Below are 17,887 nucleotides of genomic sequence, written 5' to 3'. Positions count from 1 at the left end.
CGCCGCTGCTAAGCAACGGCGCGCCCGCCGCCGGCGGCCACACACCGCGCTCTCCTCCGCGCCGCCCCGCGCCGCACCGCACCGGCCCCGCCGCGGGGGGGAGCGCGGCCGCGGCCGCACCAGGGCACGGCACGGCCCGAGCCGGGGCTGCCCCGCGCCTCCGGCACCGGCAGCGCCCCACAGACAGCCCCGGGCACGGGCAGGACGGGCATCCCCCCTGTGAGCGTCCCCGGGGTGGGTGCGCAGCCCTCTCACCGCCCCCCCATAGCTGTGCCCCCGAGGATGGGCACCCGGCTAAGTAAAGCGTTCCCTACATCCTTCTTCCACAGCTGCCCCTCAAAGGGTAGGCAGCCCCCTGGAGATGCCCCAAGGAATGGCATCCCTCCGAAGCGTGTCCCGAGGGCAGGGTGTTGTGCGCATAGCCTCTCCTCGGGGACGCACCACCCCCAGCCACCCTCCTTGGTCCAAACATTCCCCCGTCTGCTCCCTCTCCCCAGTGCCGGGCAGACCCCCCCACCCAGAGCCACCCCAAGGGGCTCGGTGTCTCCTCCAGGGCCAGGCATCTTCCCACAGCTACTTCCCAAGAGATTGGCAGCCCTCCTAAAGGCTGGATGTCCCACTGTGGCCACCCCCCAAGGGCTTGGCAGCACCCTTATAGCCATATCAAGGGGTAGTCAGTGATCTTCCAGAGTCCGTGCATCTCTCTAACAGCCATCCCAAGGGATGGGCATCTCTTCTTCAAGGGCCAGATGTTCTCCCTCAAAGGACCAGGCATCCCAATTAATACCTTTTGCCAACAGTATTTATCCCTTCTTCCCCTCCCCACAAAAGCAGGGTGTCCACCCACCCCCAGTATCAGCTAGAGGCCAGATATTCCCCCAGGCCACAGTGGGGGGCAGGAAGACATTCCACTCCTTGGGTGTATCCACAAGCACTGCCCCATCCCCTGCCATGGGGAGCCAAGCCCAACATCCCAAAGTTGGAGGCCAGGGGCACAAAAACCCCATCCATGGGGCACAGGAAGTGCAAAAGAGCCAGAGATAAATGGCACATAATTTGTGGGGTGATTAGGATTGTTTCTCTGCTAATTTTACTCCTTTCTCAGTGCTTTATTGGATAGACCTGCTGCTGCTCCCACCAGGAAAGCTGCCCCAAGGAGCTGCTGAGGGCACCCAGGGAAGTTGGTCAACCAACACGGAGCAGCACCCAACCCAAGTACAGTCCCCTCATCACTACCTTGGAGCAATCCCAAGATGCTTAGCCTGGTGTTCCCCTCACCAAAACAGGGGCACCCCAATAAATAAAGGGAGTAGTGCCTGGGGCAGTTTCTCCATGCCCCCCAGGCACAGCCCCACAGCCCAACCTGCGGCTGCCGAGCTCTCCTGGGCCCCAGCGGCACGGAAAGGGTTTCTGCCTCGTCCAGCGATAGGCCTGTAGCATCTGGCGTGTCCCCAAATACAGAAGGGAAACGGCTATTCAGCACTTCTGCAGCCTGATTGCTATTAGCAGCTCCACCATTCCCCTTCCCCATGGACCCGCACTACCGCTGGGCAGCTGCAGCTTTTTATCAGCTTAATATTTAAAATGTAAGTTGTCGTCCTCCTTTCCAGCAGGGATGGTTCCCCCTCCCCACGTTCTCCATCGGCTCCCTGTCTGTCATCGTTGGTTTCCACCTGGGGCCCTCCCGCCCTGCCCTGCACCCTGGGAAATGTCATCAATGTCCTCAGAAAAGTCATGGAATGGCCCATGGAGAATGGTTCAGTGTCTTCCAGGGCCTGGGGGTGAGCTGGCACTGCCCCGTCCCAGGGTACCAAGGGTTTCCCTAGGACATGGGCACCCAGTGCTACAGGACCTTGTAACACTCAGCTTCCATGACCCCATCCTTGCGCACGCACACTGGCACCAGGGTGCTGTGCCACAGGAGCACCATGAGGACAGGATCACCCCTGGCACCCCTGCCTGCTCCACACCATCCCTGTTCCACTGCCCTCCCACTGCCAGTGTGGTCCCCAGGGACCAGCTGTCCCCCAGGACCTGTGCAAGAGGCCATGGGGCTCAGCAGAAGAGCAGCTGGTTTGGGGATCCCAAGATTTGCAGCAGGAGTGACAATACCAGTGACAGGGCCAGATCCTGCCACGCCAATGAGGATTGAAAAACCAACTGGAAAATGGCAGGACGGGGCTCAGCCTGCCCTGCCCTGACGCCACAGAGATGAGCCTTGAGTCTCCCTGCAGGGCACTCGTTTCTCCCGGAGCCACCCGAAGGGGGACTGGGAGCCCTGCAGGCCCTGGGGGAGCAGGATGGGGAGCAGGGGCTCGGCTCGCACGCACGGAGACTTCTCCTGCCGCTTCTTGCTGACCGGCTGTTTTATATCAAGGCGGGAGGGGGGATTTGCTGTTCTAGATGGTATTTTAATGGGCAGGCAGGCAGCTGGAGCCTGGGAGAAGCCTGCTTTACATTGTTTGGGGTTGTAACAAATAAATTCAATTAAAGGCAAATGGCTCGGCGCAGCCCCCACCCTGCGCAGTGTCTCTGTGGCACTGGAGGCTGCGGGAGCCCCGCACGGCGGCTGCCCGGGCACTGCCCACCCTCGCCCCCGGAGATGGCGGGGTGAGCCGGCAGGATGCGGTGGGAGCTGGGCCGAGCCGGGCACGGCACCCACAGAGTACCCACAGAGAGGATGGAGTGTCCGGGGAGCCCACCCTGTCCCCACACTGCGTGTCCCACCCCGCTGAGCAAAGGGGATGTGAAAATCCCGGTGGCAGGAGCCCCGCCACAGCGAGCGCTCCTCAGGAAGGGCAGCCCAGGACAGCAGCCGCGGCCGGCAGCAGCATCCTCCGGGCAAGCAGAGGCTGGGCAGAGGCTGGGGCGTGGAACTGAGCTTTGCATGGCCACCATGCAGCCCCAGAGCCCCATGGCCGGGGGGAGAGGCAGAGGGGACTTGGCAGGGACATGCCAGAGCCTCAGCACGCTGTAAACAGCCGCGGCCGCAGCAGCAACTCCTCTGCCGGGAGCCAGCGCCGGGCGTTAGCTAGCTGGAAACCAGATGGTGCTCTCCCAAGCACCGGCACAGCCCGCTGGCCACGGCCCGCAGCCAGGCACGGGCTCTCAGGGACCCCAGGGCTGCACAGCACCCAGCACTGGGACCCTGTCGAGCTGGACAGAGAGCTGGGGGCGCAGGGAAGGCCCCACAGATGGACAGGGAGTGTCAGTGTGTCCCCGGCCCCATTGCTTCCTCAGCCAGTACTGTGTGTGTCCCAAGGCATGATGTGTCGAAGGGATGGAGAAGGGAGGCAGAATCCAACAGAGGGGATTGGAGATAGGGTGCTAACATCCCTCAAAATGCCCGTGCATCTCTGGGTGCCACACCGTCCCTCAGTTTCCCTGTGCCTCCCAAACAGCAGGGAACAACCAACAGCTGGTCCACAGGTCAGAGTCCACCTCATCCCCCCAGATAAGGATAAGATAGGGAAGAGATAAAGCCCCATTTCCACGGCCAGGGAATGCCTGAGCAGTCCTTGGCACATCGCACCTGGAGTAACTCTCCATGGGAAATACAACATGGAATACAGACAGCGAGCCCTCATCCCAGCACCACCAGCAGGACCTGGGGCTCCAAGTTCTTCCCTACTCCCCAGCGGTCTTGGGAGCAGGTGCACCGAGGGGGCACAGTGGACCCATCCCAGCCCTGGGATTTTAGGGGGGTCTGCAGCAAGAAGACAAACAGCCGGGGCTGGGGAGGGGCCGGGGGGGAAGGACGGCATCCCTGGTAGCCGTGGCGGGGGTCCTGTGGTGTTTACAGAGCTTAAAACCCGCCTAAGCCCCGCAAGGCCACGGCGCACAATAGTGTGTGGACGTGGTGACACCGGCCGTCCCCACACCACCTTGGAAGACAGAGAGCCCTGCCACCCACCGCCAGCACCGGGATTAATTATGATAATGTAGTTCTTTCCCCCTTTGTCACCCTAATGAATGGGCCCCTTTAGGATTTTAAGGCCTTTGTTTGGTGCCTCTTTACTGCGGTATTGTAGGATGGGGACTAGCAGGTGGCAGGTCCCCAAACAGCCCCTTTTGTCTCCTTTGGGGGCTGTTTTGTGGTGGGGTTGGGGAGGGGGATGCGAGGATGCAGGAGCGGGGGTGTGCTGCAAGGGAGCTCCTGAACGGCCCCGTAGCACCCGTGCCATCGCTGTGGGGCCGTGGCACCCCACGCTGTGCATCGTGGCACTGGGCATTGCCAGCCCCGGCCGTGCCCCGAGCCACCCGTGCCCTGGCCTGCTCGGTGGGCAGATGCGGGGAGCCACCGTCTGAGCCCCTGCCTTGATCTTTTACTGCCTGGGCAAATCAATTACCCAGCAGAAAAGTCTCTAAATCCCACCATAAAACCCGTTTAGCAGCCGCGGTGGCGCTCGCCAGGCCCTGGGCAAACCTCGCCCTGTGCCGGCACAGAGCTGGAGCGATTTTCCACAGGGACCGTGGGTAACTGCTGTTGGGGAAGGTCGGGCTGCAGGCGCAGCTGCACAACATCTCCCCACGCCCAGGAGGCAGATGAGGGCTCCTCAGGAGTCCTGGCTGTGCTCAGACCCTTCCGGGACCTCCACAGCTCCGTGCCCTTCTGCACCAGTCTGCCCCCTCCACATCCCCTGAGCGCGGGAGCAGCTGGGGATGTGACAGCACCGGGCACGGCACTGGGGACCAGGGACAGGCAGCTGAGGTGGCACAGAGGCACAGGGAACAGGGACAAGGCAGGGCACAGAGACACCCAAATGACAATGCCCTGTGCCAGCGTGGGTCATGGGCTTTGTGTCAGGGCCATTGGCTGTGCTCATGGTGCCACCACAGTTGTGATGATGGAGCCTTGCTTCCTCCTATGCAGACACATAGAAGCATCTTTATTACCAATGCCAGCACAGGGATGACACCCGTACAGGGTTGAGGGGCCTGGGGATGCTTAACGTCCCCCTGATTGCAGGCTGGGCTGGGTGATTCCTTCAGGATGCCCAGGAGCACTGGAGAGGCTGCATGGTTCTGCCTGGGGGCATTGTCAGGTGCCGGGCATTGGGGATCCCTCTGCTGCGCTGAACCTTTGGGCACAGGGCACCCCGGCTGCCGCGTCCCCATGGGCAGAGGGGCTTCACGAGGAGGGGGGAGATCCTGGCCAGGCACTGCCGGGGGCTGCAAACTGGTGAGCAGCGGGGTGGTAAAACGGTGACAAGTAATTGGTGTCCCGGCCAGTCCTTTCATGCCGACGCCGTTTTATGGGTGAGGAAATTGCTTGTGAGTCAGGAACACAGGAGACAAATTTAGGAAGTGCTCTCTGAATGTGCCGGGGTCAGGCGCCGAGGCCGAGTGCTTGAAACCTGGGTGGCCTCGCCGCTCGCCCCGCGTTCCCCCCCCCCGGCTCCTCGGCATGGGAAAGCAGACCTTTTATCTTATCACTGCTCTTCCGCCGCCCCGGCCTCCCCCGCACGGCCCCCTCCCGGCGCAGCCGCTCGCGCAGCAGACACAATGCGCGGTGGCGGCCAAACGCGCACCCGTGACCCTCGGGAGCGCCTGGCACCGGGGGCTGCTCCCACCCGCCTGCCAAAGGGCTCGGGATCCTTCGCATCGCTCCGCATTCCCTTGGCCAGCGGCACCTTGTTGGCCAGAGGGCTGACACAAGGCGCTGTGGGATGAGGGGACGTGGCATCCTACCCCTTCTCGGGAACCAGCCCTGGCACAAGCTGCTGTGGCCCCAGGGATACAGCTGTGACGATGGGGAAACGCTGGTGCAAAGGTCTCCATACACCATGGGGTGGCTGGTCCTCATCCTGCTGGCAAAGGTGCTGGAGCAGGCAGACCCCCCATGCTGCAGTGCTGCACCCTATGCCAGCCTTCCCCACGTTCCCCCCCAGGCTGGGAAGCTGGTATTCCCTTTTCTCCTTTTTAACTGGGAGGGAAGGCCTCAGCTGCATTAAGGTGCACCCGAATACAGCTGCCGGCTACCTTGAGCGCGTAGCCCCCATCCCCGGCCGCGGCCGAGCTGCCTCATCGGGCGGTTTGGATGTATTTTTCTTGATCGCTGGCCAAGCACTCTCTCCTGCAAAGCAGCATGTTTCTCATTTTCTGTAGGTTTAACTCCAAATTAATTTGTAAGTGATCTAGGTTTCTTGTTCCCCGAAAGATACCTAATAGCGGGGGGAGAGCTCCTGCCAACCGAAACGTCTCAGCGGGTAAAGGAAAAGCAGGAAAAAGAATCCCAGGAACTGTGACCCCTGGTGGGTATTTAACAAGGTGTCAGGGCAAGGGATTTTCGGAGCCAACTAAGTGGATGTGACACCGGCCCGTGGGTCGGGACGGGGTGTGGGGATGCTCCCGCCGCGGCAGTTTGTTGCTGCCAGGTCTCATCCTGATCCAACCCTTCCTTGGAGGCAGCAGGAGCAGGGAGGGATGCTCAGCACTCCATCGCTTGCGCTGGCGGGTGCTGCGAGCCCCGAGGTGCGAGAAAAGCCTGGGGAACAGGAGATGTTCGGGATCGGGGCGAGCCATCCCCATCACGGGCCGGTGGAGGTGCCCTCGCTGGGGACCAAGGCAGCGCATTCATACTGGACAAGGGCTGCGGAAGCGCCGGCGCCTGCGGGGAGGCAGGGGAGGCCCCACAGGGTGGTGGTCCCCTGGGGCCGGTGGGTGGTGGGAGGGGGCCAGCGAGCCCGCCGGGCGCCCCTGCCGCATGGGAAGCGGGCACGGTTTAATTGGGCGGGCGGCCGCTCGGCGGGGCCGGCTGCTGGCAGGCGGACACAAGCTCTTTTGTCTCCGCTCTCGCTCCCGGCACCGGCTGGGGCTGGCAGGGCCCGGAGCGGTGCAGCCACTGAGAGCCGAGCTCGCCACCGGGGCAAGCAGCCAAACCCACCCCGGCTCCTCGGGCTGTCACAGGCCCTCGCTGCACGCGAGGAAGTGTCCAGGTGGCCAGCGAGGCTTCCTGGCTGGTGAGGGGTTAGGAAATGGGTGGCAATCCCCGGCAAAGGGCCCTGCAGTTCTCCCGGTGCTCCATTCTTGCCAGGAACAGGCGAGACCCCTGCCCTCCCTGGTGACTGGGCCCATGAGCTCTGTGGCCAGGGATCCTGGGGCAACAGACGTGTGAAAGCACCCTGGCTTCTGCTCTCCAAGGTGGGATCTACAAGAGGATGCCAAGGAGGGATCTATAGTGAGAGCAGCCACTGCTTTTGGATCCTGGTTCCTCTTGCACCCCTCCCACCCCTCAGCTCCACTCCGATCCTCTCTGTGGAGTGGGGTCACCAGCCAGGGGCTGTGCCTCTCATCCCTTCCCCTGCACCTGACTGGCACGGTGGCTCTCCAACCCCACAGGCAACATCCATGAGGATGGATGATGACAGGGCTGAGGAATAAGGGGCAAACCTCCACCATGTGCACACTGCCTGGTCTCCCAGGGCCATTCCCAGGAGTGTCTTCTCCCAGAAGTCTCTTAGTAGAGGAAGAATAGGGGCTATGAAGACTGGAAAGAACATCATGGTGAGAGCATTGAAGAGTGAACCCCAGGTGATGGGGTGGATGGTCTGGCCACCATCCAGAGCAGACTGGACTCAGAGAGCAATCCCAGCCTCTTGCACGGAGGGAGCATGGCTGGGGCAGCAGGGTGCGTCACAGCCAGCTGTGCATCAGCAGTGGCTGCAAGCAGAGCGCGGCCAAATCCCTTCTTCCCGGCGTCCGGCACCAACCACCCCCTTTGCAGAAAGGCCCAAGCAGGGGAAGATGTTGCTGTTGCTCAATGGCCCTGTGAGGGCCTGGGTCCTTCCTGGCGCCGCTGGAAATGGATGGGTGACACGGCTGAGTTGCCAACCCCAAGAGCAGGCACCATCATCACCATGACGAGCAACGTCTCAAGGATGGCACAGACTGGCCAGGTTTGCCTCCTCAAGTCTCTCAACCCATTACCGGGGGATTCGTGGCTTTCCTTGGGAACACAGCTGGATGCTTTGGGGAACCCTGGGGTGGAGATCAGAGGCCATTACCCACTGACCATCACACCCATCACTGCTGCCAGTGTAGCCGGTTGGTTGCTCCTCACTATCCCCTCCAACTCTCCCAGCGCCAGCAGGCGGATGCACCCCGGCCCCAGGCGCAGGTGTTCGCACTGGAGACCACAGTCCTGGGGAACAGGGCTGCCCTCCCTGCCTGGGGCAACCCGCATCCTGCCACAGGGTTAAACTCCCCAAGGAAAGGAGGGAGGAAGATAGGAAAAACAATCACAAGAATTTGTTTCATGCTGCCTGGATCCCTCCCCGCACGCAGCAGTGTTTTTGGACGGCCGATTTATAATCAGCAGTGTGGAATGTTGTAAATTAAATATTTTTAAACAACTTTGCTCTCTCTCTGGTTAAACATTTCAGAGATCGCTCTTTCTTGTCTGTCTCTTGCTGGGTGGTCCCTCCATTCGCCCGTACATCTTCCTCAAACACAATTAACCATTTAGATGTTGCACAAAGGAATAGCTTATGCATACAACACCAGTCGCTTGCTGCTCTGACGCTGGGGGAGGGAGGCAAATAAGAAGGCAGCTTCTTTTATTTTCTACTAAAAACAAAAACAAGAAAATCCCTTTTTCCTTCCCAAACTATCCCATTTTTCCTTGAATTGTAAAGGCACTGATCCAAGCTCATCAGCTGTCTTGGTCCTCAGTCCATCAATCCCCTTGCCGTCCCCCATCCCCTGAAATTCAACATTAGCATTTTAAAAGCCTAAAACATACAAGTTTATTTAGACTCAAACTCTCCCAAGCTCTTGCTTTCCATATTTATATACACACGTATTTTAACGTATATAAAATGTCTGTCTATAGGAGCTGGAAGGAAGTTCCCGTCTGCCGGCCCGTCTGGGAGGCACAGGCGCGGCTGTGGACCTTGGCTCCTGGGAGATGGAGTGAAAACCGACAGGATCCAGAAATCAGCCTTCTGCCGGAGAGGGAGCGAGCCTCGGTGGGCAGGCTGCTGCAGAGGTGCTGGGTGCTGGTGGGGGAATCTCCACATCCCCAAATTAACTCTGCAGGCAGCCAGTGAGAAGGGCCCCATGCTCTGCGCTCCCCCATGGCTCTGGGATGCGCCAGGTCAGTGCACAGTGGGCAGCCTGCAACGCCAAAGGCCCCAGCCCCAACTGCACACTGCAGTAATCAATCCTTTAAAACAGATAACCAAAGGCCACCACAGGAGTGGCTGTGTGTGACGGGAGGGCGGCACTGCTGTGTCCTGGGGCTGGATTACACCACACACTGTGCAACGTGCGTCTGTCACAGCACTGCCGCCGGCACAGGCGGCTCCTCTGCGAGCCCCACGTGGGGCTCCATCCCACTCTGCCTTGGGCACGGACCACAGCAGCCACTACTGGCCTTCACTGGGGACTTGGGCCAGTGTGAAGGCAGTAAGGCACCTCTGGAAAACAATGGTGCTCCCCAGACCTGTGAGGCTTTATTGGGAAAATACTCATCTCTGGACCAGCAAAGTCCAAGGGTGCCCGGGGCATGGTGAAAAGCACTCTTCCCAGGCAGCCAGAGGAAGGACAGTGGGGTGCAGAGATAGCAAGGAAGGCAGCAGGAGCATGGCTATGCACAATCAACCTTGGAGACTGATGGCAGTAAAAGATTGTCAAGTCCTTGTGATCACAACCCTGAGAGATCCAGGAGAATCCTACTGCAAGGGCTGCACACACAGTGTCACCTGGAGAGGTGACCAGGGAGCCAGACCTCTGTAGCTGAGGTCATATGACTGCTCAGGCTCTACTCTCCCCTTCCTGCCCACAAACCAAAAAACTGTCCTAAAAGCAAGATCAGAGCTAGGTGCAAAGTTTTTGTGTCCATTTGAACACCATGGGGGTGGGAAGCCCACCATCCCTGGGAATGGCTGCCCTGTTTGCCTTCACCTCATGTGGCTCTCTTCCAGGGCTGCCAGGAAGATGGGAGCCATCTGCTTTGGTTTGACTGCAGAAGGGATCAGATGAGCTGCTGCTTCTTGAAAGATCCCAACAGCCACCTACAAAAGCAAACACAAACTGCTGAGGGAGGTGAGCCACAGCTCTGGGTGTGTGCAACTGCCCAACACATGCTCTTCCCAAATCTGCGTCTTACAAATGAGCTTGGCTGCAAAAATCTTGGCAAGCACTTGGCTGCAGAGCTGCTGCCAGTTGCACCCAGCTCTCATAGGAGCCAGAGTGAGGGGTCAGACAGAGCTCAGGTGCCTCTGCCATGGCGTGCCAGCAGGGCAGGACTCACAGGAAGAAGTGTGGCCAGGTGCACACACACACCAACCCTGCTGCCCTGGTGACAGGTAAAGCCTTTTGGGAGCAGCTAGCAAGACACCACTCAGGAAAGCCAGTGGTCCTGCTGGCCATCAGGACATCAAGAAAACCTCTGCTTTACCCCATGCAGATCCAGCACGTGACAAGCCACTGCAAGAACCTTTTCACAGCAACCTGGCGTTACATCTGCCAAAGAAGTGTTCAGGACGAGTCTGTCGAGAAAGAGCCAGCGCCTACAGAACTGGAGAACTTTCATCTCCTTCAGAGAAATGTTGCCTATATAGCACCACCTTGACACCAGTAACACTGTGATGGGCACAAGCTGTAATGCTCAGCTGCCTGGGGGTGACAGAGCATCTTATTTGTGTCTGAAAGGTGCTCCATTCCTCAAAGTTGGTGAGCAGCCTGTACTAGTAACACCTTCCAGAATGTCTCTGTGACCTGGGACCAAACAGTCACATCCAAAACTACCTGGGAACAGAACCTGATGTCCTCAGTCACCTCCCCAATTTTCTCAATGACTCAAACATCACTCGGTTTGTGAAGTTGCCTGACCCAACCCATCACATGCTCACCTGATGATGACAGCAGTGTGGAGGCCAGGTTAGATGAGGAAGGGTTAACCTCCCAGTGCCTGTCTTAGGATTCCTGAAGGCCCTATTATCCTGAACTATTTTTCATAATTACTGCCACACACGTAGACTACATCAAGAGTGAATCTTCACTTTGATAATTTGTGCTGTGAAATCTCACTTTGGGATCTACTTTTATCTCACACCAAACACCTGCAGGTTGTAAAAGGCGAAAAGGAAAAGAAAATGCCTCAAATCCTAGCCAGGTTTTCAAGTGTCAGAGAACACTAAATTAATGCTAAATTCTAACCGACACAGTAAAGAGCCCCCCACCCTCTTCTTAAATTAGCTAAACAAAAGGACTGAGACTTTAACATATAATTAAGGCACAAGGAGGTAAAGCTGTAGCTGCTAAAGAAGGCAATGCAGACCTTTCAGAAGTTAAGATGTATCCTAAAAACAGAGGGGGAGAAGGCTTTGTGTTTCAGCAAAAGGACTGTGAGTCAAAGTCCCTGCAAACCTCTCAAGGCTTTGCCAGCCTTCTGGTAAAATGCAAAGCTAGGTAATTACACTCCACTCTGCTTCTGTTTCTACACACCCAAAATGGAGCCTCTCTCCCTTGCCGCACACAGAGACAAGAACTCTCTTTAATTAACCTCTGTAAAACCTCTGCGATCCTTGGATGAAAAAGGCTTCGTACCTTAGGAACATGTTTGCGCACATACACGAGACAAAACCTCCAGCACAAAGCTGGAGCTGAACTGCAGTGCATTTCTTCTCTGCAGCTTGTCACAGACCTTGAAGCTCATCCTTACCCATAGTTTCCATTCCAATCTGTAGAAGAAGGATTTTGTTTATGAAACTCAGGGAATGTCTGGATTATAATCTCTCTCCTGTCAAATTAACTAGGAAATGGTAACTCTCCTCAGGGGTCACAGATGCCCATGAAGCACACATTTAACATTTATCACTTCAGTTAATGAAATACCATCCCTGCCAGTTGCTGTAAGCACCTCTGGATGTCAAACTGCCAGGGGCAGATAAATGTCCTGTTCAATCCTACTACATTCTAATAAACAACTTTTAGGTAGGAACTTGTGTCCAATTTATAAACATTAAAGAACAGCTTGTGTTTCAATCCCATCCAGGTGCTTTACAATCCTGGCACAGGCCCTGACCACAAGGCTGTGCGTTTCACATTAACACGAGCAACTCATCTCAGAGACACAGGTACAGTCATCCACGGATCATCCAAGTGTGGGGAGAGACCTCTTGTCTGGGATTAGGAACAGTGGACTGACAGGAAGAACCATCAAAATAAGGCAGGGAGTACCCACTGTTTACACCTCATGCCTCCTTCATGCACCAGCTCTGACATACTTGCTCTTGGGCAGAATTTCAAAGTATCAGACCAAACTCAGCCCTGATGGAAATGGGTGCCAAACTCTTTGACTGCATTACAGAGGGGAAGAGGCACAGATTAAATGCTTCTGTGTGGTGGGGCAGCATCATGAGAGACAGTGAGGACGAGGAGAAGGCCGGCGAAGCTGCTGGGTGGCAAAGAGCAGCCGGCACAGCCGCTGTTCTCACTGTCCGCCTGCTGTGCTGATGAGATGCACAAGCAGCATCCTGAGCAGTTTCTCCCAGGCTCAGGGACGGTGGTGCAGGACTGCAGGGATGTGATTTACGCCGCAGGGAGGGCGGCTAAGTCATTCTTTGGAGTGGGCACAGTCTGTGTGGTCCCCGCTCTCCCTTCTGCTGGAAAAGTACAGTGCGCTGGCCGGGCAGGAGCGATCTCACCCGGCACCAACCCGCGCGCATCCCAATGAGGGGGGAGGGGCCCACGGACACTCTGCTCTGCAAATACTCCTTTATTAAGACATAAATATAAAGCTGAACAGGAAAGGAGCAATGACAGGGTAAACCATGCCAGTACTGATCTGTACGGATGATCTTACGATGCTCGAACATCTGGTTCTGCTGCTGGCTTCCATAAAATCATCTTTAAAAGCTACTCGGGTTATATCTCCATCAGCTGTTCGGTGCCCACAATGACTTCATTAACATGTTTGGCTGAAAAGAGAGAGGGAGGAAAAGAAGAGCAATTGAGTTTTGCAGCAGAGCTTCAGACCTTGCATTTTTTAAATCTGCAACTTTAAAACAAATGAGAAAAGCAGATTCTGGAGAACTCAAACAGAGATTTGCTGAACTCAAGCGTCTTTCCGACAGTATCCCACACACATGGTGAAAGCCTAAACAACTGACTAAACATCAGGAGATTTCTCTAATGAGAGTTTTCACATGTATGTGTCACTAATAAACAAGAGAGGCCCTACGGAAGTCACAGCTGCTACTGACAGGTGTACACCTAGGTCAAGGCAAGGAACCGTCAACATCTAACATGGAGATTGGACATAAAATTAAAGATCAGTAATCCACCCTGGCGCTAAAGAGCACTGTCTAACCCAAACTGCTTGGATGCTGGGGGGGAAAAGGGCTGCTCAGCACCAGGGGGCCATCACCAAGGCAGTGTGAGATCCTCTCAGCAATCTCAACTCAGCCCTGGCAGCTTAAAAACAAGAGATTTTTTGTGTTTTATTTTCTTTTTTTTTTTTTTTTAATTTAAATCTGACCCTCAGGAGCAAATTTGTTGGAGGGGCAATTTCTGCAAGGTCACTCCTTTGCCTGTTCCCAGGAGCTTTGCACAGCCCCAGTGGACACATTAATGTGCCAGTCCCTGCCCCAGCACTGTTAATGCACTGTACTGAAAGAGCCTTCCCTTTAAAATGCAAAAGCAGCTTGTCAGGGAAGGACTGCAAATAAAGGATCTAAAGCCAAAATAATAAAAACACGCAACTGAAAGCCCAGTGCTTAAAAAACCCAAGCATGTGGCCTCAGAGCATGACACAAAGCTGGTGTGCTCAAAGTGGGTGTCCTTGGGGTACTGTGGGGGAGGTGGTGAATCTAAACTGCTCTCCAGGAGCTGGACACCTATCCAGGTGGAGCTCAGGTGGTGAGTCCCATGCCCTTAGGCTCTTCATCTTACCTCCTGCAATTAGGAATAACAATTGTCTCTGGAGCCTGGGATAAAGTGTCAAGGCCTGTGAGGGGCTGGGATACACCAGTGGAGGCTCTGGTGTCTCCCACACCTTACACAGCAGTGGGGGTAGATAGCCAAGGATGATGGAAACGATGAGCTGTGTTTTATTTACCTACAAAACTCCTCCCCTCAGGGGAGTGTATCATGCAAGATTGCTGCAAAACAACAAATATCCCACCTTTGGCTAAAGGAAGAAATTCCTGGCAATTCCCAAAGTGGCTGGGCCAACATGGTGCTTCTCTTGGTTTAAAATTCAAGATGCAACCTTTTGTGCCATGCAAACCATTGCTCCAGTAAAGGTTTGATCAAATTGTGCTCTATAAACCTCTGCACTGTGGCAAGATAATTTCTCACCGCAACCTGAACCCCACAATCATATGGATCGTATGCAATCTTCTCAGCCTGAGGGACAGAATGAGTGAGCCACACCACTTCCTTTCAGAGACCCTTCGTGAAGGCTAAAATAAGGAGACCAAGGGGCTGCTTCTCACCTGCAGCATCAGATTGAGACATTCAGCTCTTTGCTCAGGGTATTTATTGTAAACTGGTAATTAGTCCTGGAGCCTCACATTAACATCCTGGAGCTCAGTCTCCAGCACTTTGGGCAGGATGAGCAGAGGTGGATGCAATGCTCAGGAAAATGAGGGGCTGACTGTACAAGTGCCAGGTGCAAGCATGATGTAGGTAGCACCACACAACTTCTCCAGGACAACTCTTGCCAATAGCCCCAAGTCCAGCCTTCAGCACCTCTCTCCTCCCGTCCTGGACCCCACACAGCCTTGCCAAGGTACCTCAAATCCAACCTGCAGCATTTCTTGCTATAACATTCCTCACCCCCAACAACTTTCCCAATATATCTCAACAGGCCCTGTAGCAACTCCTGTGACTCCATTCCTGAACCTCCTCCAAGCAGACTATCTATCATGTTGATTTCTATGATGTGAATAAGACCCTGGCTACCATCCAGTGAGAGTAATTATATTATGCCTCTGCAGATTAAACATGCCTTCATCTAGGCTTATAGAGAGCCATGTCAATTTATGGTTCTATATATAGGTTATCTGTAGCAATACTTTTTAATAAGGAACTTCTTGCTTCATTTCAGACAGCATCCTCCACGGTCCTAAATGTGCAGAGCTGGGATGGGTCCTGTCACATACCTTGCTGCAGAAGTGGTAGAGACTATTTGTATTTTGCACTGACATGCTTGCAGCAGCCTTATGGTGTCTTGTATTTTACACCTGATGAGTTCAAAATGCTTTTTGAGAACGGGTGAGTAAGAGCATTCCTGTTTTACAGATGGGGAAACTGAGGCAGCAGTGAGTTTAGGGAGCTTCAGCAGCCAAAGCCACATGGGAAATTGGAGCATTCCCTCATCTCTCACCCCTGTGCCTGTTTCATCTCCTCCTAGATCCCTGTGGCCCAGATTCCCCAAAGTGGGCACACATGGTATGTCACTCTTACTTCAGACTCATATCACCAAACGTATTTCTTCTTGCAAAGGCTTACAGAAAACACATGAATCTGCCTGCCTAAAATCTGCGAGAAAGTTTTTAAGCGATAAAGGGAATGGTTTTGCTAGAAACAAAGCCCCATTCCGCACCCCAAGGGGATGTGGTAGGCAGATAAGGATTCACCCTGCTTCCCTCTTCCATTCCCAAAGCCCTTCTTGAGGAGCGAAGGGAATTCAGACTCCAGTGTGAGTGCCAGAGAGCTGAGCTGTGGATAGTGTTTCATTATCAGACGTGGCTGCCAGTTGCCAGTGGCTCTGGCTGGTACCAGCAAGCTCAGTTCCCGCAGAAACTCTGCCTGAAACTCTGGGGGAGGAGGGAGAAGTACCTCACATGCTTTGCTGTTCAGCTCCCTTTCTCCTTCCCCAGCTCCCCATTACGGATTTCTTACCAGGCTGCCTTTTATCTGACACTGGCAGGGTTACAGATGCATTCAGCCCACAGAGAAAGAAGACAGATTAGAGAAAGGACTTTGAGAAAGCCGTAAGAGTTGGACTCTTCAATCTTAAATCATGTTCAACTAGATCTTCTCAGATTGGGAGCATCTGGTGCTAAGCAAATCCAGAGCTGATCAACATATTCAACCTCCTGATTAGCACTTTGCTTCAAGTTGCTGACGCAGCCCAGCCTGAAATTTGCCTGGGTGCTTGAACCGAGTGTCCACAGAGACTTTACTGAGTGTAAATCAAAAACCTGTCACTCGTTATATACGCGTTCCTGCTTGGGAAGACATTTGTTTACACATACTGTACACTAGCCCCTTAAAAACATACGCACAAGGCGAGCTAGAGAGCAGAACAGCTTTTGGTGCTTGGCTAAAAACAAATTGTAATGCAAATAAACAGAGGGGCGGAAATGACTGCGCAGCCCAGCACAAACCCCAGCAGCAGGCTGGGGGCCGGGGACCCAGCGCTCCCCAGCCTTCCTGGCAGGTTCCTGCCAAGCCACTCACAGAAAGGGGATGCCGGAGCATTCCTTTAAAAGCCATGTGAAAGCATCTCCTTGTTGTTTGCTCAATTAGCCCCAGACAGATTGCTGCTGCTGCTGCTGGTGGCAACGCTGGGTTGTAAAGGAGGAGGGGAAGGAGGGGAAAGGGAGGAAAAAAAAAAAAGAGAAGAAAAAAAAGGGTTAGGGCCTAGGCCCAGGACCACCACGAAGTTTCAGCCCTCAGGGGCTCCAGAAAACGTTCAGTTTACTCACTCAATTACATACACTGTTTTATAAACCCTTTAAAATAAAATAGAAAACAGTCCCTGGCACAGAATTACTGCTCTATTATACAGCAGTGATGAAAGCCACTGCTGTGTATTTGCTCTCTTTAAAGCAAGAGATAGTTTAACTTAAAAAACTAGGTGGGGGGGAGGGGTGGCTGCAGAAACGCATGCACGAAAACACGCTGTGGGTGGTTCCCACCACATTCACCCAGGACAGAAAGGATCAGAGAGTGGGAGAGAAGAGCAACTTGTCTCTGCAGTGATGGTTGGCTCTGGAAAAGCAGCCAGGTTAGGGGGGGGGAGAGGAACTAAAGGGGCTTAAGGGGATGGGAAGCAGCTGAAGCTTGACTTTGGGAGGCTGGAGGGTGTTTTAAATTACATGTACAGATAAAGAAGGGAAGCAGGTGATGGGGGCTGATTTGTTTGTGTTTACAGAGCAGTGGGACTTTCCAGTCAAGGCCTGTTCTCTCCTCAGCCAAGCTTTACTTCCACGATCACTGGAGACCAGGGTGACCACACTGTGGCCCCAAAGGCCAGGCATGTCTCACAATTTCTCCCAAGTGCCAGGTCAGCCCCAATGTGCAGGCATCAGTTGAGCCCATGGGTCCCCAGCAACAATGATCCCCATGAGCTGAGTGTTCCAGCTGCTGCCAGGATTCCTTTATGCAGGGAATGAGGGATGTGCAGCTCACCCCAGGAGGGTTAGTGGTAGCTTCAGGCAGATCAGTTCTGGCCCACAGCTGGGGCCTCCAGCCCACAGAACAGACAGGCAGCAGGGATCTTACTTCTGCCTTACATCCAACAACCACCAGTTCTCAGTGCTGGTGGCCCCATGGTTCAGCTGAGGTTTTTTTCATAGTTCAACCAGAATTAATCCCTTTGCTCTCAACCCTTCTTGAGACTTGTCTTGAGAGTGTGAAGGTAAGAGTGATTCAGTGCCCAATGAGAGATGACTTTACTGTGGGTTGGAGCAGATAGATTGAGGGAGTGAAGGTAGAGGACAGAGATGTACAGGGAACTGATCACATAGGGTCTTAGAAGAAAGGTTAGTAAAGGATAAAGGAGACCCAGAGCTCGGGATACAACTAAGATAGCAAGCTCCTTGGGGAGAGGGACATGCTTGATGTCCTCACGCTGGGACAGAGTCCCAGCAAAGTGTGTGAGAAGGGACTAGATTACATCCATCAGTGCTCCCATGGGCTATCATTC

At 54.9% G+C, this 17,887-nt stretch overlaps 1 protein-coding gene across 1 annotated transcript in view; it reads right to left on the bottom strand.

The window, feature by feature from the left end:
* Positions 1–12,709: 12,709 nt before the first annotated feature.
* Positions 12,710–17,887, bottom strand: part of EIF2B3 (eukaryotic translation initiation factor 2B subunit gamma) — a 94,380-nt gene continuing 89,202 nt past the window's right edge. Inside the window, exon 11 of the mRNA XM_074545906.1 lies at positions 12,710–12,926. Within this exon, the coding sequence (XP_074402007.1) occupies positions 12,874–12,926 (53 nt within the window). The 3' untranslated portion in view covers positions 12,710–12,873. The remainder of the gene's footprint in view (positions 12,927–17,887) is intronic.

This window comes from Zonotrichia albicollis, chromosome 8, assembly GCF_047830755.1.
Source record: "Zonotrichia albicollis isolate bZonAlb1 chromosome 8, bZonAlb1.hap1, whole genome shotgun sequence".
Lineage (NCBI taxonomy): Eukaryota > Metazoa > Chordata > Aves > Passeriformes > Passerellidae > Zonotrichia > Zonotrichia albicollis.
The sequence above is the reverse complement of the archived record's forward strand: the minus strand, read 5'-3'. Positions and strand labels throughout refer to the sequence as shown.